Source organism: Hordeum vulgare, chromosome 3H, assembly GCF_904849725.1.
Source record: "Hordeum vulgare subsp. vulgare chromosome 3H, MorexV3_pseudomolecules_assembly, whole genome shotgun sequence".
Taxonomy (NCBI): domain Eukaryota; kingdom Viridiplantae; phylum Streptophyta; class Magnoliopsida; order Poales; family Poaceae; genus Hordeum; species Hordeum vulgare.
In genome coordinates this window covers 14,353,645-14,380,606 of record NC_058520.1, presented here as the reverse complement: position 1 = coordinate 14,380,606, position 26,962 = coordinate 14,353,645, and the positions used below count along the sequence as shown (strand labels likewise).

Below are 26,962 nucleotides of genomic sequence, written 5' to 3'. Positions count from 1 at the left end.
CACTGCAATCCATCCAAGTCTTCTGCTGCCATGTCTCCAAGTAGTCGGTTCTTTTGGGTGCTATGGCTAGCACTGAAGCTCGACGTCGCGGCGCCTGAGGAGCCACGGGAAGGCTGCTCGGGCTCGCCCAAGACATGCGGCAACCTGAGCATCTCCTACCCATTCTGGCTCACCGACTGGGAGACAGGAAGATCATGCGCTTCCCCGGACTACGAGGTCACTTGCTACAACAACACTCCTTATCTTCGGACCTCCACGCCCTTCGGCTTAGGCTTTCCAATCATCAACATCTCTTACGAGGAAGACAGTTTGCGTGTTGTTGATCACGGCATGCTCAAGTTTTTGCTCGGCTCCAACAGCTGCCATGTGCCGATCTGGAACACCTCCGTCAAACTGCCCCCTGTGCTTAGGATCGACCCCGTGAACCTGAACCTCGTCGTGTACAATTGCACGGAGGTGGCCGCATCGGCGGTTGCGGCACGTCGGGACAGAGGACTAGTGCAGACGAGCCTGAGGTGTGGGAACGGGAGCAACATGTTTGTTCACGCGGGAGTGAGTTATGACGCGACCGGGAATTACTCCGGTTATGCTCTGAAGGGCTGCGACGCTGTCTTCGTGCCGGTGATGACCACGTCGGGTGTGGCGAATGCGACCGACTATGAGCAGCTCATCGCCGATGGCTTCCACCTGACATGGGATCCGCCGCCACCTCTTCCTCCACCTGCACGTAAGTTCACCCGCCAAATCATCTTTTAAGCATGTTTATTGTAGCCTATTGTCTTTCAAAGTATGCTTTCACCCATCGTCGGATGGTTCCCATGGACGTCATGATCTGCACCGTTGGACGAGTGTGAGTGTTGGGTGTAAGACGTCGCATATATAACAGCATTAGAATCTACCAGTAGCCGGCTAGCCTACACGAGAGGATGGAGTAGCCGATGTTACAAGCCCGCCGACTACAAGGATGTTACTCTCACGGGATGATGGTCCCTAACTTTTTGGCGCCGGGGTGACCCAAAGCCTAGCTTTGATCTTGATGTTGTTGAGCAAGATTTTTAATATGTTCTATGGACGGGGAGGTTTTCTTGCAGGTTAGAAGTTTAAGTCCTATGATTTGTTCCGTTGTTAAATTCTACGGTACTAACATTCGAAAAAAATGTACCAATAATGCAGAATGAAATTGCGAACTCCAGGTTTTACCAAACTTATCTCATGAAAATAAAGAAAAACTGCACGTAACTTAAAAATGCTTCCATGTGCAATCAGGGTATAGACAATCAGGGTATAGACGATCTTCGGACCTCCACGCCCTTCGGCTTAGGCTTTCCAATCATCAACATCTCTTACGAGGAAGACAGTTTGCGTGTTGTTGATCACGGCATGCTCAAGTTTTTGCTCGGCTCCAACAGCTGCCATGTGCCGATCTGGAACACCTCCGTCAAACTGCCCCCTGTGCTTAGGATCGACCCCGTGAACCTGAACCTCGTCGTGTACAATTGCACGGAGGTGGCCGCATCGGCGGTTGCGGCACGTCGGGACAGAGGACTAGTGCAGACAAGCCTGAGGTGTGGGAACGGGAGCAACATGTTTGTTCACGCGGGAGTGAGTTATGACGCGACCGGGAATTACTCCGGTTATGCTCTGAAGGGCTGCGACGCTGTCTTCGTGCCGGTGATGACCACGTCGGGTGTGGCGAATGCGACCGACTATGAGCAGCTCATCGCCGATGGCTTCCACCTGACATGGGATCCGCCGCCACCTCTTCCTCCACCTGCACGTAAGTTCACCCGCCAAATCATCTTTTAAGCATGTTTATTGTAGCCTATTGTCTTTCAAAGTATGCTTTCACCCATCGTCGGATGGTTCCCATGGACGTCATGATCTGCACCGTTGGACGAGTGTGAGTGTTGGGTGTAAGACGTCGCATATATAACAGCATTAGAATCTACCAGTAGCCGGCTAGCCTACACGAGAGGATGGAGTAGCCGATGTTACAAGCCCGCCGACTACAAGGATGTTACTCTCACGGGATGATGGTCCCTAACTTTTTGGCGCCGGGGTGACCCAAAGCCTAGCTTTGATCTTGATGTTGTTGAGCAAGATTTTTAATATGTTCTATGGACGGGGAGGTTTTCTTGCAGGTTAGAAGTTTAAGTCCTATGATTTGTTCCGTTGTTAAATTCTACGGTACTAACATTCGAAAAAAATATCTACGGTACCAATAATGCAGAATGAAATTGCGAACTCCAGGTTTTACCAAACTTATCTCATGAAAATAAAGAAAAACTGCACGTAACTTAAAAATGCTTCCATGTGCAATCAGGGTATAGACAATCAGGGTATAGACGATCTTCGGACCTCCACGCCCTTCGGCTTAGGCTTTCCAATCATCAACATCTCTTACGAGGAAGACAGTTTGCGTGTTGTTGATCACGGCATGCTCAAGTTTTTGCTCGGCTCCAACAGCTGCCATGTGCCGATCTGGAACACCTCCGTCAAACTGCCCCCTGTGCTTAGGATCGACCCCGTGAACCTGAACCTCGTCGTGTACAATTGCACGGAGGTGGCCGCATCGGCGGTTGCGGCACGTCGGGACAGAGGACTAGTGCAGACAAGCCTGAGGTGTGGGAACGGGAGCAACATGTTTGTTCACGCGGGAGTGAGTTATGACGCGACCGGGAATTACTCCGGTTATGCTCTGAAGGGCTGCGACGCTGTCTTCGTGCCGGTGATGACCACGTCGGGTGTGGCGAATGCGACCGACTATGAGCAGCTCATCGCCGATGGCTTCCACCTGACATGGGATCCGCCGCCACCTCTTCCTCCACCTGCACGTAAGTTCACCCGCCAAATCATCTTTTAAGCATGTTTATTGTAGCCTATTGTCTTTCAAAGTATGCTTTCACCCATCGTCGGATGGTTCCCATGGACGTCATGATCTGCACCATTGGACGAGTGTGAGTGTTGGGTGTAAGACGTCGCATATATAACAACATTAGAATCTACCAGTAGCCGGCTAGCCTACACGAGAGGATGGAGTAGCCGATGTTACAAGCCCGCCGACTACAAGAATGTTACTCTCACGGGATGATGGTCCCTAACTTTTTGGCGCCGGGGTGACCCAAAGCCTAGCTTTGATCTTGATGTTGTTGAGCAAGATTTTTAATATGTTCTATGGACGGGGAGGTTTTCTTGCAGGTTAGAAGTTTAAGTCCTATGATTTGTTCCGTTGTTAAATTCTACGGTACTAACATTCGAAAAAAATATCTACGGTACCAATAATGCAGAATGAAATTGCGAACTTCAGGTTTTACCAAACTTATCTCATGAAAATAAAGAAAAACTGCACGTAACTTAAAAATGCTTCCATGTGCAATCAGGGTATAGACGATCTTGCTTTTGTATTTGTCGGATGTTGTTACCTATAAAGTTTGAATGTTGGACAAATATTAGAATTCAGAATTACTATGGGTCCGATGTCTTTCAACGTATGCTTTCACCCATCGTCGGATGTTTCCGAGAGATGTCATGATCTGCACCGTTGGACGAGTGTGAGTGTCGGCCGTAAGACGCCGCATGTATAACGACATTAGAGTCTACTAGTAGCCGGCTAGCCTACACGAGAGGATGGACTAGCCGATAGAGTCTAATTAAGCATCTTGGTTCCTGTCACATCAGGGGTACAAAAAGGTGACGTTGATGACTAACCCGTCACTGGGGTTAGAAATTCAGAGGCCAGGGTTCACACGTCCAAGGGGTGGTTCAGGCCTTCAGGGAATTCGTGGACGCACACCCGATTTTCCAGTCAAATGTTGCGACCGTATGTATTCCACTCGCTCGCGCCGTCCACATATATATCATTCTTCCACTACGGTATCCTCTCATACGCACATCTCCACCTTTCCACGGCCAAATCTTCTGTTCCTATGGCTACTACAAGCTGCTGGTTCTTGGTGTTCGTCTGGGTAGTATGGTGGCTGCCACTGATGCTCGCCGGGCCTGAGGAGCAGCTAGGGGATGGCTGCTCTGACAAGAAGTGCGGCAACATCAACATCTCACAGCCATTCTGGATCCCTGACTGGAAGACGGGAAGATCGTGTGGTTCCTTTGATTTCGTGGTCAACTGCAATAAAACTGAAAATATCCCAATTCTACGGAGCTCTGGATCAACCGGCTTTGCAATCCTCAGCATCTCCTACGAGAATCGCAGTCTCCATGTGGTCGATGTATACAAAGAGGAAGACATCAACGACTCCAACCGCTGCCATTTTCCGGGATGGAACACCTCCGGCAAACTGGCACCCCCGTTTAAGGTGAGCAACTCCAACCTGAACCTCATCTTGTACAACTGCACCAAAACGTTGGCGCATCGAGACAGGGCGGCGCTGGTGGAGATGAGATGCGGGAACGCGAGCGACATGTTTGTTCGCGCCGGAGGGCGTTTCAATGAGACGGGGAACTACGGCGGCTACGCCTTGCATGGCTGCAATGCCACCGTCGTGCCGGTGATGAACTCGTCGTCGTCGGGCAAGGCGAGCGCGAGCCACTACAAGCAGCTCATCAACGGCGGCTTCCTCCTGACATGGGATTTGCCACCTCTCCCTGCACCTGTACCTCTGCCTACGCCTGTACTAACACGTAAGTTCACCTGCCGACTCATCTTTTAATTAAGTTTGTAGCTAAGCTAAGACGTTCAGTGCCTGTTGTGTGCTACGTCCAAAATCTTTGTCTGTGACAAACATCAGTAGGTCTGTGACAAATACTGTGGTGTGCATCTTTAGAAGTTCGTTAACAAGTTGAGCTGGGGTGTGGTACAGAACAGCAAGTGGCTTGCCTTCTAGGGCGAAAATCGATTCCGGTCTGAATTCTGAACTTCTCAGCTCTGCCTAATCTGAACTCTCAACTTCTTTCTGCCTAGTCAGAAAACTGAACTCCTCAAGTCTGCACTACGGTCGAAATTGGCATCCTGCGCTTGTTCTCTGGTCCACTGAAAGCCCAGTGACAAATAGGGCCTTTTTGAAATTTGGCCTAATGTGCATGTGTTGATTTTTCTGGGGCAATCTTGGACCCACTCACCGTGTTCTAGGCCGTGGTTAACGGTCCAGCTACTCGCGCAGCCCAATAATACATGGATACTTTTTATTTTCTCAAAAATATTGTCCGAATTTCAATTCAAAAAATATATATTGTCCAAATTCTTTTGAATTATATGGTACTCCCTTGTCCCAAAATAACTGTCTCAACTTTGTACTAGAGCTAGTAGAAAGTTATACTAAGCTTAAGACACTTATTTTGAGACGGAGGGAGTATATCCAAAACCATTTTAATATTTCATGAAAAACGATTGAATATTTGGGTACGAGTATATTTATATTATAAGTAAATATTTTTAGTTGCTCATGTATGTCGATAGAGATGTTTATGTATTTTACAAAAAATATTAATGTAATTTAAAACAAACTTCCATATGTTTGAAAAAGAAGTGTGCACGTACATTAGAAAATGATCATTTGTTTGCCCCAAAACTAAAGTAAAATAGATAACTAGAGTGTGGAAAATAAGGTGGTTATGCTTTACTAAGAAAATGGAAATAAATATAAAAATAAATAAAAACGAAAGAACTAAAATTAGGTAGCAAAATATCTAAAGGAATAGAAACAGAAAAGGGGAGAACGTAATAATAAAACAAACACACCAAAGAATAAAATATGGTAAAACAATCCAATGATTGGGTGCCTGAGTGCATCCGGTATTTTGGTGGGGCATCCCGTCACTCCCATTGGGAGGGAAATTAGCGTTTTTTCCATGTATTTCAGCCATATATGGGGGCAATGGTCCGACATGGATTTCTTGATTGTAGCAAAGAGAATCCATCATAAGGCGTAGTTCGTAAAAAAGATTGAGATCTAACTTTTTCCTACTGCCAAGTTTTTTGATGATGGGGTATAACAGCCTACCGCCAAGCGACCTGACGGTAGGTCAGGTTGGACACGTTCCGTGCCGGTCCGGTCTCGGTCCGAGCCGTCGTTTGGACCGGCTGGCAGCGGTCCGGTCCGGACCGGACCGCCTGAAGCTCGGTGCGGACCGCGGTCCTCATGGTCCTGGCGACGTCGAGTCACTGCCATGTGGGTTCAGGATGTGGGAGAGGTTGTCGGGGCAGCAGCACGGTGGCTGAAGTCGAAGAAGACATATCTGAGAAGCGGCGGCGCGGCGACGCGAGGTAGAGGTAGGGGAGAGCGAGGGAGTGGCACGACTGCAGGTGAGAGGGCGAGCAGCCACGCGAGGGGGTGGCGGCGCGATGGAGAGCGGGTACGCTTGGCAGAAACTTCACTTGTAGCAAGCATGCAAATTGCAAACCAAAAAACTTTCCTTGAATTTCAGGATGGGCCCCTGTGCAATCCAATCAAGCAAGCCCACACCATCATCTACGTAAAATTTCATAGCAAAGCACCATGTAAACTGGTGCTCTCATAGCATCTTCAGGCGCGACACGCAAAAAAAACACTTTACATCGCAGGAATAGCATTTTTTTCGAGCGTTGGCTGCAGCGGCCGCTAAAAAAAATACGCGTGCACCGCTCCAGCATAAGGGTTAAAATTTAAAACGCGCGATGCACTTCTAAAAAAACAAGATGATGGGTATAGATAGTATAGATGGATCATAGATAGAAACTTAATTCATCGGTAGTTTATAGATAGAAACTACTCCTCATCGTCTTTCTCCGATGCGCTGGTGTCCGACTGCTCCATCGTGATGAAGGCGTGAGCCCACCGTTCATTGTCGGAGGACCAAGTCGACGCTCCCTTCAGCTCCACGTTGAAGAGTGCGCTTGCTTCCGCATACGCCTGTCGTCACGATAGGCGGCTCGCTCCGTCCTCCTCTCCGCCCTCCTTTGCATGAAGAATGCGCGTTCGTCAAGGAAGTCCTGCGGGAACTATTGGCACCACACCGTCATGACATGTTCGTCCATTTCGACGATGCCGAGGCGGCGCTCCCGCCTCTAGTTCTGGCGACGGTCCTCTTCGGCGACACATCATCTAAGCAACAAGTGGCTTATATTGCGAAGATCAATTCTGGACTGATCTCTGAACTTCTCAGCTCTGCCTAGTCTGAGCTTTAAACTTCTTTCTCTGATCAGAACTTACCATGGCCAAAATTGCCATCATGGCCTTGTTCACTCGTCCACCAACAACCCAGTAGCAAATGGACTCTAAACCAGAACAGTAATGTTAAAGAAAAGGAAAGAAAAAAGTATGAAAAAAAAACAAGAACGATCACAAAAATAAAACAGAATAGGCGCAAGGTAAAAAAAATGAAAACATACAAAACTAATAAAATGAGATAAAAGCATCTCTTCCCTCCCACTCAAAGCATTGCCCACGCCGCCAAGCTTTATGTTTCAGGCATTCTTAAAACGTATCCACTATTCCACATAACTATTGAATATCTTGGCATATTGTTTACTAGCACGAAAGCACTTGAAAAAATGATTAAAATTTGTTTAGTTAACATCATACATATTTAGGGTTATCTATTAAGATGAATCAATCGATACAAAGCAAGGAGATGGTTTAACCTCCTTCCCAGTGAAACGATGAAAATGAAGAAGTCGACTCATGGAATCTACTCTTTAAATCCAAGCATGTTCCGTAGGAAGAATTTAAAGATTAAAATCCTACAAAATCTGTTGTAATTCACTTGAATAAGAAAACCTATTAATTCTACGGGGTTTGCTATTTTCTAATTTGATTGAGTAGTTTTATTTATTCGAATTCAAATGCTATGATTACAGAAAATATATTCTAATGCCTAGATTTTTTTTGCAACTCTTCTAATGCCTAGATGTAGAAATGTGCAACCGAAGGTATGATGGCTTCTTGTATTGGATACTCCCTCCATCACAGTTTATAAGGCATGCACGTGTAACTAGGTCGTTAATTTGACTTATATAAATTATATTGTTTAATATAAAAATTATATCATTAGAAAATAGAACATCTAAAGTTTTTAATGATATATTTTTTGTAATATATGCCTCTTATTAAGTTGGTCAAATTGACGACCTAGATACACGTGCCGGACTTATAAACTGAAACGAAGGGAGTATTTTTTTTGTGGGAGAAAACTTTTAATCTATTTATTTTTAATCATGATAGTACAACAACAAACATAAAAAATAATTAATGTTACATCTACATCAGTAGACCTGAATAATTAATGCTATTCAAGGAGCCGTTTTCGTCTTGTCCTTTTTAACATGACACAAACCCTAACAAGATAAAAACAAAACGTATAAAAATGAATCCCTCCCGCCGGCAAGTGCCAGGATACTGTATGGGATATTCTTACCTACCAGGTGTGAATGTCGCACAAATATCAGAACCTACTCAGTAAACAAGATCACAAAATAGCCCCAACTTCGATGATCAGGCTAAGCATTATTGTTCCAAGTCACATCACTAGTCCACGGAGTCGCTGTCATGTCTTACTCCGTCAAAGTCGTTACACACAAATTTCAGAAGCCATACCTTACTTACTAGTCCATGGCGTGATTACTGTGAAACTTCCTGGACGTTGATCGCTTGGCCCCCATTTCCCGTCAACGGTGCCGGCCACCGGTACTCGATCCGCTCGTTCGCCTTCCCCATGCCATGCATATATGCGGTTCTCTTTCCACCACGGCATCATTTCTTCCGTGTTGTCTCCCTCCCTTCCATAGCCCATGACCACTGAATCCCTAGCTACCACACCCACCGTGTCTTCTTCACCACAACCTCTTCAAATATCTGCAAATCCTTTTCTAAAACAATCTCTCCAAATCTTGTGCTCCGATGTCTCCCTGCTGCTGCTGGTTCTTGGTCTTGGCCGGTGTGTGGTGGTTGCCGCCGACGATGCTGGTGGACGTGGTGGCCGAGGAGCAGCAGCCGGGGGGAGGTTGCTCGGCCAAGAAGTGCGGCAACGTCAACATCTCCGATCCTTTCTGGCTCACCGACAAAGATACGGGAAGATCATGCGGTCATCCTCCCTACCAAGACTTCGACGTGGCTTGTGTCAACAACAGTATTCCAAAGCTACGGAGCTCTATCCCCTTCAACAACGGCTTCGAAATCCTCAACATCTCCTACGAGCAACGCAGCTTCTACGCGGTTGATCTGGGCAAGCTGGACGTGCTGAACGCCGGCAACAGCTGCGTTTTGCCGTTCTACAACACCTCAGTCAAGCTGAACCGGCCGTTTAGGATCGACTCCGTCAACCTGAACCTCATCCTCTACAACTGCACGGAGCAGGACGGAGCGGCGGCCGCGGCACGTCGGAACAGAGAGCTGGCGCAGACCAACGTGAGCTGCGGGAACCAGTGGGTGGTGTTTGCCCGCGCGGGAGTGCCCCACGACCCGTCCGGGACCTATGCCGGCTACGCTTTGAAGGGCTGCGCCGCCGTCGTGGTGCCGGTGCCGGGCTCGTCGGCGCGGGTGAACGCTAGCCACTACGAGCAGCTCTTCAAGGATGGCTTCCTCTTGACATGGAATCCCCCGCATCAACGACGTGAGTTCACTCGTCAAATCATCTTTTAATCAAGTTCGTGGGTAATTTAGGATGTGCAGTGCCGAATTAGCTTAGAACTCCCGTATCAAACCATCAATCATCATGCTATTAGTCACCAAAACGAGGATAAGGTTGAGTTGGTCGTGGCGGGCGTCCTGCTTGCTGCCTTGCCTGCCCAAGGCGGGGGGCGACTTGCCTATACCAGTCAAATTTGTGGCATGCTTCTTTTAGTTAGATATATATTTTCCGGATCACTTATACTATCATATCTTGGCAGTATGGTGGCATGCAAACCCTGTGCTAGTTACACCTGTCCAGTAAGTGTGTGCCCAGCGGTCGTCTCCTTTCTCCTTCCCAAGCCAGAGTATTCAGAGTTCGGATCGAGTGGCTTCTGCATAGTTAGTCTGAATTCTGAAGTCTATGGCCAGTATAATTCAGTGAGAGCCCAGTCAGAAGTAGACTGTGCAGACATATATAGTTGCGGGCTTATATTTGTTTTTCAAGACTATCGGCCTAACTCCACCGCCTCGGCACACGATCGATAGTCCGTACAAAGCGCTCTGGGCTCGGCCCGTGTAATGCTTCATATATACATATAGCCGCTACCATTGCGAAAAACTTGATCTTTAGTCTGGGATCACCGGATCAGTTAGAGTTGCTCTTAGTCTGAACTCTGAACTTGTCAAGTGTATGGCGAGAATTGGCTCCGTTCATTTGTTCAGGAGTATAATCCAGTGAGAGAGAGCCTAGTCGGAATAGACTTTCAGACATATGGACTTGTGGGGTAATGTTTATTTCGGAAATTTCGATCGAATTATACCGCATTGGACCACAATGGTGGGCAGGCAGTGGCGAATCTAGTACGCAAATGGAGGTAGTGCAATATGATGCAATAAGATGGCTGGAAGTTGCTATTTTCTGGGCTAGGCCTGACTTGTGCGCTTGATAGTAAATTTTATGGTAATCTTTCAGGACAAGCTTGAGCCTATTTAAGCCTGTTGAGTATAATCACCATTGTGGATAGGGGCGTAGACAAGTCCAAGGCACCCAGGGCTATAGACTGGGGTGTATTACTCGCGTTTTCATCGTTGCATTACTCACGTTGAGATCTTTAAACTTAGATCCCATATTGATAGGTTTCGACGAATTTTTACTTTCACGAAAAACCTGTGAGCATGTTTTTTCCCTTTCCGAGGGGCTACCTCCTGAAAACAAATTCATGCCTCTACGAGAAATAACTTTTGTGTCTCTCGCGGTAGGAAAAAATGTTTTTTTCTCTCGCGAGAACAAATTCGTGCCTCCACGAGAATTAAATATGTACCTCTCGTGAAAAAGAAAAGAAAATAATATATGTTTTTTCTCTTTTCAAGAGGCATGGCCGTGCTTCTCGTGAAAGCAACTCCGTGCCACTCGTGATAGAAAAATAATATGTTTTCTCCTTTTTTCAAAACCGTGCCTATCGCGGAAGCAAATACGTGCCTTCATGAGAAGTAAATTTGTGCATCTCGCAGAAGAAGAAAAACACACAAACTGCGACACTTGATGCGCTTCCAGTCCTATATCTATAGGTATGGCTTTATGCAATGGATAGTCCGCGTAACGCGCTCTGCGCTTGACCCATGTAGGGCCTCTTTGATTCCTAGGAATTTGAAAACACAGAAATAAAAAAAATAAAGGGTTGAAATGGCATGTTCATTTAAACCCTATAGGACTATCGAAGAGTGTTTGATACCACAGGCAAAAGAAAAAAAATTATAAAAAATGATTGGAATTATTGTTAGATTTTCTATGAAATGTAGTATAAAAGATTAAATAGAATTTTTTTCAATAGGATCCAATTCTATGAATCAAAGTACCAATGTAGAGATTTTTTTTAAGGATTTCAATCCTTCAAAAACCTTATAAAATTCCTTTGAATCTAAGGAGTCCGTAGAGTTCTTGTGTGAGGGCATGCCCCATCAGAGAAAAACCAGCACGCTTATAGCTACTTCTTCCTCTGTAGACAACTGGTTATTGAGTAGCCTTTGAATTTTAAATTCAATTTTTCATTTATTATTTCTAAATATGATCCCAAAATATATAACCTATTTTATAAATGTTAAAATACTCACAAATTTTAAAATATGTTCTTCAATTTACAAACTCTCGTGATGTTTTGTAAACAGATTTTGGATTACAGGATTGCTCATGTTTTGTAAAATCAAGGATTTTAAAAAATGTTTATAATATTTTAAACATCCATGAATTCAAGGATGTTCATGTCCTAAGAACACTATAAAATGAAAAGCCACAAACACAAATAAAAATGAAAACAAAAGATGATACAGAACCCGATCATAATCATTAGAAAAATCAGTGACCTGAAAATACCACCAAGAACCATAACACTCCTCCCATGCGATCAAGGGACAATCTGTTGGGACGAGTTGTGAATACAAACTTCTCGCTATGGTATAGTCCGTCTTCTAATGCCTTTGCATATCTTTTTGTTTTTTAGGCTGTGAAAAGGAGTTTATTTCAAAATTATAGGCTTACAATCATGAGACAAACTGCACCTAGATGTGCTATCCTGTTTTGCTCTCTATCAATTTTACAAGGAACAAACTTTCTAACAACCATGTGAGCTTTAGTTCCACCATCTAAATAAAATATATGAACTACAAGTTCAAACTTGAATTTTCCCTTCTAAAGAAAAACATTTACGTAATTTCTTAAAGAGAGTGGATTTTCAGCTTCCGCATGCCTAGGCACCCTCTATAAACAGTAAAATCAAAAGAAATAGATTTTTTTTTAAACTTTGCAGTATAAAAAATGATCAAAATTTTTAGATGTTTGCATGTTTCATGCCAAAAAACTTTTAGCACTGAAATCTAAGACTCGTTTATACACCTTTCTTTACATGATATTTTGGTATGAAAACTTGCAAAGACCTACAAAATTTGGTCATCTTTGATGTTACAAAGTTTCAGATTTTTTGATTTTATTTGATTTTACCGTTCGTAGAGGGTGCCTAAACATCCGGGAGGTATCACACCTTTTCTTTCTTAAAAGACGCAACCTAGTGGCAAGGATGATAGAGAACCTTCTTTTCTACTCTATCCGTCACACGGAAGGAGTACTCGTTCCGTCCGTAATTACTTGTTTTCATAAATGATAAAAAAAAACATGTATCTAGCACTAAAATACATCTAGCTACATCCATTCTGGTGACAAGTATTTGCGAACGAAGGGAGTGTGTTATACAGTAACCAGTAACCTGCCAAGTGTGGAACTTGTACCTAGATTAGAATCTAGCTAGATCAAAGACAAGAGCAGAAAGATGCCGGAGAACCGAAACGATCAGGCTAAGCATCTAGGTTTAGTCATGTGATCATGTCACGGGGCCATGGAGGTCGTGGTCATGGCTTACCTCGTCAAAGAGGAACCCTGAAATCTTAAATGCCATTGCGTCCCAGTTCAAGGGTTTCACTTGAGAAATATGTGGACGATGATCGTTTGCCTGCCACACACTCTGCCCTCCGTCCCCATATATCGTTCGTGCTCAGACCACCATATCCTCTCATACCTGTAGCCAATTCCCCTTTGATGTTTCATTGCAATCTGTTCAAGTCTTCTGCTCATATGGCGCCGAGCTGCTGGTTCTTCTGTGCCCTTTGGCTACCACTGATGCTCGCGGTCACCGCGGCCGATGAACAATCGGAAGCCTGCGCGGCCAAGAAGTGCGGCAACCTCACCATCTCCTACCCATTCTGGCTCGCCGACAAGGAGTGGTCGGCAAGATCATGTGGCTCCCTGGACTTCGAGGTCTCTTGCGTCAACGGCAGTTCAGTCCTACGGAGCTCCATGCCCTCCAGCGACGGCTTCGCGATCGTCGACATCTCCTACGAGGAGCAAAGCTTGCACGTCGTCGACGGCGCCAAGCTGTACGCCTCCACCCGCTGCGGAGTGCCGATCTGGAACACGTCTGCCAAGCTCAGCGTCCGGTTCAGGATCGACCCCGGCAACCTGAACCTCGTCTTGTACAACTGCACGGAGAAGGGCGCGGCGGCGGCGGCGGCGGCGGCCGTGGCTCGTCGGGACAGGTACCTTGTGGAGACGGGAGTGAGGTGCGGGAACGAGAGCAGGGCGTTTGCCCGCGTGGGAGTGCGGTATGACGCCACCGGGAACTACGCTGGCTACGCTTTGGAGGGCTGCGACGCCATCGTCGTGCCGGTGCTGGGCTCGTCGTCGTCGGGCGAGACGATCGCCGGCGACTACGAGCAGCTCATCAGGGATGGCTTCCTCTTGACGTGGGTGCGCCCCCCTACCTTTGCACGTAAGTTCGCCCGCAAATCGTCTACTTGAACGAAGTTTAAAATATTATGAACATTTGTGCAATCTAAACTGCGTATCTCCCTGAATAAAATTAGTTCCCGGAAAAGATCCGAATAAAATACGTTGAGCTCTAATTTTGAACTTGAAGTCTCCTTTTAAAGAAAAATATTTTGGCAATTTCTAAAAAAACGCAAACCCGATAACCGGCTATGACTCTTCTTTCCTATGTTATAGAGTAACCAGTAATCTGCAAGTGTGAAGGTTGTACCAAGATTAGAATCTTATTAGAGCATCTCCAACCCCCCCCCCCCCCCCCCCCCCCGCCCCCAAACAGGCCCCCCGCGACGGCTTCTTTATCGCTGGCGTCGAAGAAAGATTTCAGCCACGTCTTAGATCCTTGTTTTTCGTCGGTTTGGACCAAAATTACAACCGGCGAACCCAAGTGGAACCCAACGCACCGGGGGTCATGTGGAGGCACCGGTTGAAGCGAAAAGGTGCGTGGGCCCGCGCTGTCAGTGGCAACGGACGATTTTCCTGTCATTTTCCCCCTTTCCCTCCATTTTCCCATTACCAACCCCCCTTCTCCCGGCACTCATCCATTCTCCCCAGATCCGCCCGCCATGCCGCCGAAGAAGTATATATGCACCCCCTCGCCTAGCCACCGATTCCGTCCAGCCAAAGTAGAGGAAGCCGAGGGCAAGGCCCCTAGGCTTGATGAACGCCCAGTGGAAGGCCGACGTTGATCACCGGGTGGCGGTCACCATCTATCGGCGAAACAGGCTCGACATGAAGAGGGCCAGGGGCACGGCGGCGGAGTGGGAGGAGACGTCTCGTGCGGGGATGGTGAACCTTCCGCCTCATCAAGAGGCCTACCAGTGCCCACATGGCACGTGGGGGAGCTAGCAAAGCGCAGCGTCGCTGGCTAACTTCACGCCTCCACTATGGCGGTACGCGCCCTCGCCTGAGTACGTCGACGGCGACGGTTTTGTCGGCTTCAACGCCAACATCACCTTCGGCATGGCTTGGCGCGACCCCTCCCCCCTCTTCATCCCCGACCTGTGCACGCCCTCCCCCGCGTTCACCATCGGACTTAGCACCCAGTACAACTACTCGCCGTTGATGTACTCAGTCTCGCCTGCGCCCACTCTACGCAGTTGGCCCCTACCCTTCATGCATGGCTACGTGTGCCACAGTTCAGTTGTATCCACGCCGACATGAACGAGATCATCACGAACGGCTCAATCGTTGTCGCTTCGTGCCCCGGGTTCCGCATGCAAAACGAAACAATGGACACCGTCGTGGACATGGAGGACGACGAGCACGACGATGCCAAGGAGGAGGTGGAGGAGGAAGAACCGATGGAGGTGGAGCCATCGACCAAAGGGAGAAAGAAAAAGAAGCGGACATCCAACGCCGAAGCATGGAAGACTATCAGCATCGACCCAATCACCAGCGCGAATCAGAACGCCAACACCTACTGGAGCAGGATCAAGACGGGATTCGACGAGCGCAAGTTGGTCGACCCCGACTTCGCCATCATCTACATGGATCGTGGCGAGAAGGCCATGGCGAACCATTGGGCGACCATCCAGATGCAACAAGTGGCATGGGATTCAAGAGAAGATTATGGCTCGCCTGGAAAGCGACGTCAACTTCAAGCGCCGCGTATGTCCATCGCTTGCCGGCCCAGCTTTTCGTCATGTACTTCGTTGACACTTGTTCTTCAACTGTGTACATGGTTCAGATGTTCGACATGTTTTGCCAGGACAATAACGATCATGAGTTCAAGTTCATTCATGTGTTCACCAGGATTGAGTCGTGCGAGAAATGAACAGAGTATCGGCTGGCCAAGAGCGGTGTCTACAACCTGGACGTGCCTGCCTCGGCAGTGGCAAAAGGGCGTCTTGGTGGCACCAAAAGGGCCATGACGGCGAGGGACGCGACACCCGCTGTCGAATGGCTGCAATCGTCGATAGAACATTGCATCGCGGACGCCAAGAGCAACGCTGCCAAGAGGGAGGAGAAATCCGAGGCGAGGTCGTCGACAATGATGATAAAGCAGGACGTCAAGCTCAACCTTCTCAGAACCAACATCGCCCCAAAAAGAGAGGAACACCGACTTGGCATTCCTGATGGGAGCAGACAGGTCGACGATGGACGAGCAGGTGAAGGCGTGGTACCTGACGGAACACGGCCTCATCTTGAACCTATGGCGAGCACTGAAGTTGTGTCCACGACGCCGAGCACTGAACCTATGCCCACAACGCCGAGCACTGAAGTTGTGCCCATAACGCCGATGATGACGCTGACCTCTCCCAACCCTAAGGCAGAGGAGCCTGCCATTTGAGTTCCATGTCTATGGTTCCTACTCTTTTGATCGCCGGACTTTGGATATGTTTGAACGTCGATCTTGTGGCATGATAATCGATGACTTGTGACATGATGATCGCCAAGCTGGTCTGGTGGTTTTTTGATAGCGGAAAAGACAATTGTATATTTTTTGTGTTGGATACCGAAACCTAAGGACCCGGTTGAAAACTTGATTCCCCCGTAAAAAAAAAAAACGTCGATGCAAATGCCCGACGCACAAATGGCTGGAGATGCTGTTAGATAGTAGAGGGCAAAGATGCCGAAACTGAAATGATTAGGCCAAGCATCTTGGTTCCAGTCACATCACGGGGCCATGGAGGTCACGGTCATGGCTTACCCCGTCAAAGCGAACTCTGAAATTTTAAATACCAGTCAAAGAGCACGATGATCGTTTGCCCCAGTTCTCGAGTCAAATTTGAAGCACTCCCTCTACCGTCCGTCCCCATATACTACCGTAGTTCGTGCTCAGACCACCGTTGTCTCTCTCACACACATACATACCTGTAGGCTGTAGCCATCCCCCTTTTGCTGTTTCACCGCAATCTTTCCAAGTCTTGTGCTCGATCGCATGGCCCCGGGCCACTGGCTCGCCCTAGCTCTATGGCTACCACTGATGCTCACAGCCGCCACGGCCGAGGAACGACGGCCCTGCTCGCCCAACAAGTGCGGCAACCACACCATCTCTCACCCCTTCTGGCTCCCCGACCGGGCGACGGGGAGATCATGCGGCTCCCCGGACTTCGAGGTGACTTGCAAGGACAAGATCACTCCGGTCATCCTGACCTCTGCGGCCATCAGCTTGGGCTTCGCGATCCTCCGCGTCTCCTACGAGGACCGCAGCCTGCACGTCGTCGACCTGGGCAAGCGGTACCTGCTGCAGCAAGCCCCCAACAGCTGCCTTGTGCCCATCTGGAACACCTCCGCCAAGCTGAGCGCCCCCTTCACCATCAGCCCCGGCAGCCTGGGCCTCGTCCTGTACAGTTGCCCGGAGGCGGCCGGCGCGGCGGCCCTGGCGCTCGGCGGCGGGGAGCTGGTGCGGACCGGGATGAGGTGCGGGAACGAGAGCCAGGTGCTCGTCCGCGCTGGAGGGCGGTACAACGGGACGGGCGGCTATGGAAGGTACGAGGGGTGCGACTCTGCCGTCATGCCGGTGCTGGGCGCGAACGGCGAGGCGAATGCGAGTGACTACGTGCGGCTCATCGACGATGGGTTCTTCTTGACATGGGAGCTCCCGCCTCCACGTAAGTCCGCCCGTCAAATTTATCATGTCCTTTGCTTGGATTTCCCTTATCTGACCAAGGCAGTAGTGTCAATTCAATCATGGCACTCACTTGCTGAGGATAAGGCCGTAGACCTGAAGTCGTGTCCTGTCCAGTCGTCGTCGGCGATCAACGTCGGCCGCGGCCGGCCCGGCCGGCCAGCGAGGCACCTCCACCTTGCTGCTCGCCAAGGACGTATAGTGCGCCCACTTGACCATAGTGTGGGTAGCATGTGCTTTTATTTTTTAATCTCCATCTAACATTGGTTCGTTGGTTGTCATGCAATTGGCCTTGCGCTGGTCTATAGTGCCATCCCTTCCATCTTCCGTAGGCCCCCTACGAATTTTGGCATATCTGTTATCTGATTATCTCCTCATCTGAGGCTGATGTCTCAGCGGCTAGATGCATGCATGGTTGTGTTGGGGTTACGGCCGGTGGCACTGGGCAGCGAGTGGATTATTATGGTGCTGACCTCGACCAGTTTAGAGCATGGTTAATAGTATAGTCAACTGCTGGCTATAAGTCATCTTATAGTTTATCTTATAGCTAGCTTGTACAATAATTAACTATACAAGATTATATTTTTATCATTTATATGGTTCATCTTTCATTCTCACAAAGCACTTAGGAGCACGTGCTAGAGCTGACTCTTCACGAAGAACCCGTATTCCTTCTCTATCATCTTCTCTCTCATCCAATTTAATAAAAATATAGTATTTTAATCCTTACAACCTGCTGACTGTACCTTATTGTACTTGCTCTCATGAGTTAAGTGGTAGTGCCTGTCTATCTCTCTATCCCTTTTGAACCTGGCCATGGCAAGTGGATGTTAGCTAATGTGACGCGTGGTTTCCACTAAGAAAAACTCTGGCTGGCTTTTTACCTGTGCGATCTTTGCCGTATCCGTGAGTCCGCCCATGAAACTAATCAGATATACGTTGGACCCTGGTAAGTGCCATAAATGTGGCATGAACATATGGCAACTCCAAACATTTTTTTATGAGTGATGCGAGAATGGCAACTTTCTTTCCGGATGCAAGTTTTAGTTTTTTCTTGAAATTTTTTTTCGGATGGTAACTTTAACTGTAAAAAACGACAGAACCAGAGTGAATTGTAGTTCGTATCATATGTGTGACACTGAGAACCCGGATTCTTTATGCTCTTTTGGGTGAACAAAGCTGTCTCTCGTCGGCAATTAGCACTATGCTAGTAGTCTAGTACCACCGCAGTACGATTAGCACGAAGCTTGGGCGGTTTGATGTGGGCATGTAAACCAAACTACTCCAAGTGGGTACTACCAGTTTATGGTTGCACATATGAATATCACGATTTGTGATCGCTAACCGGGCCTACCAGTTTAGATTAGTAGATGATCATGGACACAAGTGGAAATGAAGGTAATACTGTACTACAACTTGACCACGGTACGGCCGACGACTCGATCAGCCTAGTTTGAATGAACTCTGCACCAGTGAAGCCTGCAGCACTAAACAACGACTAACGAACACGCGCTTGGCACCCCTGATGAACAACGTCTGGATATGTCTGAATATGGGATCAGAGTCAGACACAGTATATTAGTCCCTCCGATCCAAAATAAGTCTCGCGTTATCTTTGTTCAAAGCTTCGTTATTTCTACCAACGGATTGTGCCGTCTTTTTTTTCTTCTCTCTCCCACGTCATCTAATTTCCTGCGTTGGCTGTGTTGCAGACGGGTGGCTAGACGTTGTCGTATATTGCCCTCACGGCATATACAAATGGTCTAGACAAGTCCTGTCGATAATACCGTACCATGTCAAATGCAGACTGCAATATAGATACCATGTGCAATGGTCTGCCAATTTAGTCGTTTATATAAGCCCTAAAATTTGTTGAAACGACCCTGTAGGCTGATTATCGGCCGCGGCGAGGGGGTTAAATAGATTTGATTTCTAGAAGCGAAAACTGTCAGTCCTAGACATCGTCGGTAAGGAAAGATTATTACCGTATTCGACCGTCTTTAATTTTGCAGACGGACTGCTCTTTCTCGTTGTTCTCTTTCCTCCACGAAGACTAAAATTCGAACTGGCAAGTGGCATGAGTTACAGACGGCTGACTAATAACCGTTGTGCATGCCCTCATAGCTGCACATACATACACGCACTTACCAGCATAACGGTTTACTGGTCTACGTGTGTATTGTGTGTAGTGTACGACTAGTGTTATCAGTCAAATACCCAACTACTCTCTTCATTCTAAAATATAAGTTTTTCTATAAATTTTACCAACGATCTACATACAAAACAAAATAAGTGAATTTATATTTTTATATACATTAATATGTAGTTCATTAATCAACCTTTGAAAAGACTTATATTCAGTAACCGAGGAGGAAGTAGGTCCATATATCCATGGCCGACAAGAGCGTGCACTACCCGGCACGACGCTCCCGGAGTCGATCGCATCGCATCCTGGCCGGTCCGGTCGCATCACTGCTCGACCACGACCGGCGATGGTGGAGTTCTCGTGTGTGGACGCCTTGTAGTCAAACTTTCCGGCACACCACTCACGGTTTGCCAGAAAAAAAGGACACTCGTCACGCACCGACTCCCCCGACTCCTCATATGACATACCCCCTCGCTCGTACCATGAATATCGTACACCCTTCGTTGCCCACTGTCGTCCTCGGCCGGAGTCATCATCCTTCCATCCTCCCTTACCTATGGTCCTCCCATGGCTGGGGTCTTGCCTCCACCTCCTCCTCTTGGCCGCCACCGCCTCTGCGATGCTTGCCGCGGCGGCGGACGTCGGCGGCTGCACCCCCGGGAAATGCGGCGACCTGACCGTCTCCATCCCGTTCGGCCTCGTCTCGGGCTCCGAGGAGAACCAGTGCGCCCAGCTCGGGTTCCAGGTCCACTGTATCGATCACGTCCCCTACCTCGGGTACTACGAGCGCGACGTTGGGCTGCGGATCCTCGACATCTTCGTCCACAACGGCTCCCTGCTCGTCTCCGACGTCCACAAGCTCGGCGACTTCGACCTCTCCGGCGACGGAAGCCGTTGCCATGTCCCCACGGCCAACACGGCCACCAAAGTTGCGCATCCGTTCTCCATCAGCCCCCTCAACCAGAACCTCGTCTTCTACAACTGCACCAAGCCGCTGGCGCCGAGGACGGCGCGCCGAGCTGGGCTGGTGGACACGGCGTGCCGGAACAACACGTTTGTCCGCGCGGGAGGGTGGTATAACGAGTCCGGCGGGATCGGCGGCGGCTACGATTTGGAGGGCTGCAGCGCCATGGCCGTGACGGTGCTTGGCGCGACGACCGGGGAGGTGAATGCCAGCGACTACCAGCAGCTCATCAGCGGTGGATTCCTCCTCACATGGCAGCCGCCGCCGACTGCTGACGGTAGCGGTGAGTTCAGTCGTTGAATTGATCGTTTTCTATCCAGTTCCTGTGAAACAATCTGGCCTCAGCTTCCTTATCCATCCATGGCCCATGACCCATGTGCCATATTAATGGCGGGTCGCCGTCGCCGTCCCCAGCCTTGGCGGGAGTCACACGGCGCCGCCGCGGCATTGCCCGCTCGGGAACACGATTATATTAATAATAAATAGAGCGGTAGCACGTTGACTCTTGACTGGTCAAGCCGCCATGGCCACCGTCCTTTAACTAGCCCTGTTCAGTCAGCCGCTCCGCTCCCCATCCATCCCCGGCCCAATCCAACCCATGCCGCCGCCCCTCCTGCTCCTGCTCCTGCTCTCCGCCTCCTTTCTCCGGCTGCCGGCGCCGGGCGGCGCCGCCTGCTCGCCCAAGGCATGCGGCGACCTGAGCATCACCTACCCGTTCTGGCTGGAGGAGGGCGCCGGCCGGCCGCCGTGCGGTTCCCCGTCCTTCGAGCTCAAGTGCAACGGCACCCACGCGTTCCTCAGCCGCTCCATCCTCGGGCAGTACCAGGTGGCCCGGGTCTTCGCGGACAACTCCTCCTTCGTCGCCGTCAACCACAACCTCCTCCCCAACGCCGGCTGCCCGCCGCGGTGGTTCAACGTCTCGCTGGGCCTCGGCCTGGGGCCCTACACCATCAGCAAGAAGAACATGGAGGTGCTCGTCCTCTACAACTGCACCGACCAGCAGCGGGCGCCGCCGCCGGGGTTCAGCCGCACGCGTTGCGCCGACGGGTCCTTCTACCGGCTTGGCGGGGTGTATGGCGGCCACAGCGGGCCGGGGATCGTCCCGCCGGCCTGCAGCGGCCTCGCCGTCGTGCCGGTTCTCGGGTTTCCGGACGGCGAGGATTACGTCCCGAGCATGAGGCAGGGGTTCCTGCTCGAGTGGACGGTGCCGTCGGACGACTGCCCCAAGTGCGAGGCAAGCGGCGGGCAGTGCAGGTACGCCAACGACGGCACCGGCTTTTCCTGCAGTTGCTCCGGCGGCGTGTACCCCGACAAGTGCGGTGAGTTGAGGAAAACTAACCGTAGACAGTGCCAACCATGAATTTGCATAGTTAGTTCCTGCACTTCTTTGAATGTGCAGATCAAGTGCTCGATCGTATTCCCCTCAACATTTCTAGTGATGCTATTGCTGACTGATTCGGCATTTCAGCCGATCCAGTAATGCCGACGTAGGTACCGATTGCGATACTGATTCTAACATTGAATCGCTGTCAGGAACAGATTTACTGCGTTTTACGTCGCTGTTGCTAGGAGGAATGTAGAATGCTGATTGGACCCGGATATTGTGGTTTCAACTATTGGAGTGCTTGCTTGGTCTCTTGGAGCACCTGCAGATTACTGTTTTGTTTTTGGTAGTTAGAGATGAAGTCAGTCCATTGATTGAGAGACATTAGAGCCTATCAAGTTCTAGTCAAACTACAATTGTTTGAATTAGTCAAGAACCACGCCGTTCAACGAAGATGCTGAACCGACGGTAACGTGTTCCTGGTTTCGTTCCAAGTAAACTATTCCTGGAAGGAATTTGCCGACGAATGCGCTTACAAATACTTTTCTATGCCCTGGTTCGAGTTTCGAAATTCAAACCTGTGGAAGTCAATATGTTGCAACTGTTTGTTGTTGAATTAGTTAGGGGTGTAAAGTTGAATTTTGAACACTCTAGTTAGTTTGAGAGGGTATACTTACTTAGAGGTGCTGATGCACTTGGTAACTGAGTGTTGCACTGCTTAAGCAGTGATGAAGAAGTGTGGCGTGATCCGACAGGTATCTCCATTTAAATGTCGTGTTTCTTTCCGGGCGAAAGGACAAAAGAGACCAAATAGCATCGACAAATCTGTCTTATGAACTCAGTTAGTTTTCATGAATACTATGATGTAACAGTTACATTGCTGTTAGATTTTCACTTACTTTTTTAGAAGACTACAAAAGTATGGATCCGCTAATTCTTGCGTCTCTTTTTATGATCTAAATGTGGAGATTTGAGTAAGATTATGACTTATATGAAATGTACTACAAGATATATTGCCACTGTCAATTCTGAAATTTAGTTTTTGTTGGTTTTTCCTCATTAACCAGTCACAAAAGGGTGCTGGACTATACTGTAGAAGCTGACAGAGTTATCATGACAACATATACAAATTTAGTACAAATATGTTCTTCTCATTTGTCTAGTGACTACCATATTTTAATTATTTCACAAATGGTAAAATATTTACGGTGCCTTCTTATGCAGGGAACCGTAACCCAGCAAGACTGAAGACTATAGGTGAGTTGCCTGACCCATCTATTCCATCGGTTCTTATTTCGTCTGCTCTTGTTATGATGCAGAATTAGTCATGTCTTTTGGCTGCTTCATATTGCTAATGTGCTACATTGTTTTGGTGGACAGCTGGAGTAGTAGGCGGTATCGGTGCTATATTATTCATGTTTGTGGTGTGTTTCGTCTATTTTGCTTGGTACAAACGCAAGAAGAGGAAACAAGCTATAGCTTCAAAGGAGTTCATGCGAAGTGGATCTTCAACGACATCATACAGTAAAGACCTTGAGTTGGATAGTTCTCCTCATATCTTTACTTTTGAGGAGCTTGAAGTGGCTACTGATGGATTTAGTGCTTCAAGGGAGCTTGGTGATGGTGGTTTTGGAACTGTCTACAAAGGTAAAACACATGTTTGTCGAACCTGTTGCGTGTGAATCTTAACACATCAAATTGCAGACAAGTTACAACTTTGAACATTTGAACTGTATGCTTTGATAAATTATTACAACTTTGAACATTTTTGTCATTCAGGAAAGCTCAAGGATGGGAGAGTAGTTGCGGTGAAACGCCTGTACAAGAACAACTACAGACGAGTTGAGCAGTTCTTGAATGAGGTTGACATCCTGTCCAGGCTGCTCCACCAGAACCTTGTCATCCTATATGGCTGCACATCTCGGATGAGCCGTGACCTTCTCCTGGTGTATGAATTCATTGCAAATGGGACGGTCGCGGACCATCTTCATGGATGCCGTGCGGCGGAACGAGGCCTCACATGGCCTCTGAGGCTGAACATTGCCATAGAAACGGCTGAAGCACTGGCCTACCTCCATGCCGTCGAGATCATACACCGTGACGTGAAGACGACCAACATATTGCTCGACAACAGCTTCCATGTCAAAGTTGCAGACTTTGGGCTGTCGCGCCTGTTCCCGCTCGAGGTCACCCATGTCTCCACCGTTCCACAGGGCACGCCGGGCTACGTCGACCCGGTGTATCACCAGTGCTACAAGCTGACCGACAAGAGCGACGTCTACAGCTTCGGCGTCGTGCTGGTGGAGCTGATATCGTCAAAACCTGCTGTGGACATGAGCAGGAGCCACAGCGAGATCAACCTGGCCAACATGGCCCTCAACAGGATTCAGAACCATGAGGTTGTTCAGCTGGTTGATCCGGAGCTCGGCTACGACACCGACCCCGAAACGAAGAGGACGATCGACCGCGTCGCCGAGGTGGCCTTCCGGTGCTTGCAGATGGAGAGGGATCTGAGGCCGTCGATCAAGGAGGTGGTGGAGATCCTGACTTGCGTCAGGGACGGAGACTGTTTGTCTAAGAGCTTGAAGAAGAAGGGGTCTCAGAAAGAGGACGCGCACTTGCTCACGGTCACGGATGGCGTGCAGTTTTCGCCTGACACTGTCATCCATAGATTCCATAGCCAGTCAACTAACCATTCGGGAGCGTCGAATGCTAGCGGATTATCTAACGTTAAATGATGAGAACAATGTCGCCGAGGCCCTTTTTGGCAGTCTTTGACAATGGCAAAACAAAGTTGAGATTAGAAGAAGCCCTTTCAATCAAAAATATTGGATTGTTCTGATCTCTCGTTTTCTTGTTTGATGAATGGAAAAGTAGGGATTTGAGTTAGATGATCCTGAATATACGAAATACACAACACCGAACCTAGAAACAAAGTTCTCTCAGTGACAAAAAATCATGGTCGAAGCCAGTGGCCCCGTTCTGCCCTACAAGGTCTCAAAGTAAGGAAATATTCTCATGGGTGGGCAGTATTGGAGGACTTTTTTGTTGGTAGTGTTTCTTTGAGTACCAAGACATTATTTTCAGGGTGAAAATTTAAGGTTTGGCCTTTATTGATTGTGCCTGACAGTGGTCTTGTTGAAGTCATTGTTTTTGGGAACGCGATCTTTCTTCAAAGTGAAAACATATGATCTTTGATTGGGAAGCGACAACGTTTGTGCATTGTTTCCTTTGTGAAGGCACTGTTGTTGGAGAACTTCTTTCTAGTCCAGGTATTGTCTTTGGTGGTGGTTAGAGTGCTACTGCACGTGATTACTCACCGTGTGGCAGGGTCTTTTTATATTGTTTCTCCTTTATTATTTTTAGGTTGTGTGCATCTTGGATATTTTTATACATCTTGTTGGTATCTACATCGATTATTCATAGATTCCATAGAAAGTCAATTAATCAATCGGCATCGTCAAATGCTAGCGGATCATGAGATACTTTTTCTGGATTATGAAGAAATAAGAGCAACCCCAACCGGAGGACCCATTTCGTCCGTCCATGTTCATTTGGATCCACGCAGACAAAAATGATGGCCTAGCGCAGAGACCCATTTTCATTTTGTCTCCGCTTTGTGTCTGTGTGGATTCATTTCTGTCCCAAATTTGATTCACATTTGGGTCGCAGGCTCACACAAAGCGGATTTTTCTGTATTAGCGTCGTCCGCCTATGTCCACCCTCACCCACTTGTCACCCACCCACCTCACCTTATTTATTTAATCCGCTGGCCTGCCGCACCCACCTCTTTTTTATTATTTTACTGTCACTGTAGTTTTGTCCACTTGCTTCTCGTTGGATGCACCGACTGACCCATTTAAAAAAAGGACACGGACAAGCGGACAGCCGACCCAAACGAATAAAAAGCGGACAAAAGTGTTATTCGTTTGGGTCGGCGCGTTGGAGTTACTCTAAGGTCTGACTGCATTGAAACAGCGGCGGCCCACCTACCATGGCTATTTAAGCCGACCGACCATGCATGTCAGTTCCTATACCATTGCACAACCAGCTCCCCTCTTGTCTCTCAAATTCTGCCAACCTGTATCATCGTTTAACGTGTCGGAGTGGTTCCTAGCGCACTCATACGGATCCAAGGGGGAGCTCCGGATCGTGGTATCGCCGCCATAGGCTCCTTGGCGTCCACAACTCCATCAGACACCAGGTCGGGACTATTCTCCTCATACACCAAGGATTACGAGCAGCAAGCACCCCTCCTCGACATGGGTGCTACGACGGACGACGAGTTCGCACGAAAGATCTAGATGGTCTTGGCGCGGACAATCATCGGCCCGCGGTCTCGAGTCGCCATCCCCCGATCCCCAACATGGTGTTCAAATCGAATGTCACGTGAAAGGCGGAGACAACATCCGCGCCAGGCAGTCGCGCCATCTAGATCATGGGCTGCCACAAGGAGCAGTTGTCGGCGTCCTCGACGCGTTGGCACTCAGGTAGCAAGTGGCGGCTAGTCGCCATGGATAAGGAAGAGCCCTTCTCCCCAAGCCTCCCTCATGCCTCCACTACTATCTCCGTGGCCGCGGCACGTCTTCGTCCTCTCCAATAAATGCCTCGACGAGGCGGAGTGCCAAGAGCAAGTAAGTAAGTGGGAGCTAAATAATATTTCTAATATTAACAAGAAACATCATTATGAAAATTGTCAAAAAGTTTGGTTTCATCAAGAATGCGCGAAGATGCTTGTTTTAACAAGAAAATATGTGGAAGCTAAATAACATTTCTATGAATGACATATTATTGGATGGACATGATTTTAATTTCTTGACATGAATTAGAACTTCATTGAAAATAGTTCTTCGACGAAGAACTTGGGTTAGGCAACATACATATTGGGCATAACGATTTATAAAGATAGGTTGAGGTGATTAACAATTCCGAGTCAATATATTGACAAGATAATGAAATGTAGAGTATGAAAACGCCAACAGGTGTTCTTCTCGAGATCACATAGAAAATGTTTGAGAAAGACTCAGTGTCCTAAGAAGGTTG

At 48.3% G+C, this 26,962-nt stretch overlaps 2 protein-coding genes across 6 annotated transcripts; both read left to right on the top strand.

Annotated features, from left to right (window-relative positions):
• The first annotated feature begins 3,885 nt into the window (after window positions 1-3,885).
• Window positions 3,886-24,763, top strand: LOC123442571 (LEAF RUST 10 DISEASE-RESISTANCE LOCUS RECEPTOR-LIKE PROTEIN KINASE-like 1.2). Of its 5 annotated transcripts, none has more exons than XM_045118652.1 (4): window positions 3,886-4,638; window positions 23,144-23,176; window positions 23,300-23,566; window positions 23,699-24,763. In XM_045118652.1, the coding sequence occupies exons 1-4, from the start codon at window positions 3,927-3,929 to the stop codon at window positions 24,655-24,657; spliced, it is 1,971 nt and encodes a 656-aa protein (XP_044974587.1). In that variant the 5' UTR covers window positions 3,886-3,926; the 3' UTR covers window positions 24,658-24,763. The 5 variants fall into 5 exon arrangements, with proteins under 5 accessions (XP_044974587.1, XP_044974586.1, XP_044974589.1 ...); XM_045118651.1 differs by lacking the exon at window positions 3,886-4,638 and adding an exon at window positions 8,675-9,543; XM_045118654.1 differs by lacking the exon at window positions 3,886-4,638 and adding an exon at window positions 16,694-17,468.
• LOC123442573 lies at window positions 11,726-14,118 on the top strand. The gene has a single exon (XM_045118656.1). The coding sequence runs from the start codon at window positions 12,982-12,984 to the stop codon at window positions 13,885-13,887; it is 906 nt and encodes a 301-aa protein (XP_044974591.1). The 5' UTR covers window positions 11,726-12,981; the 3' UTR covers window positions 13,888-14,118.
• Window positions 24,764-26,962: the final 2,199 nt, after the last annotated feature.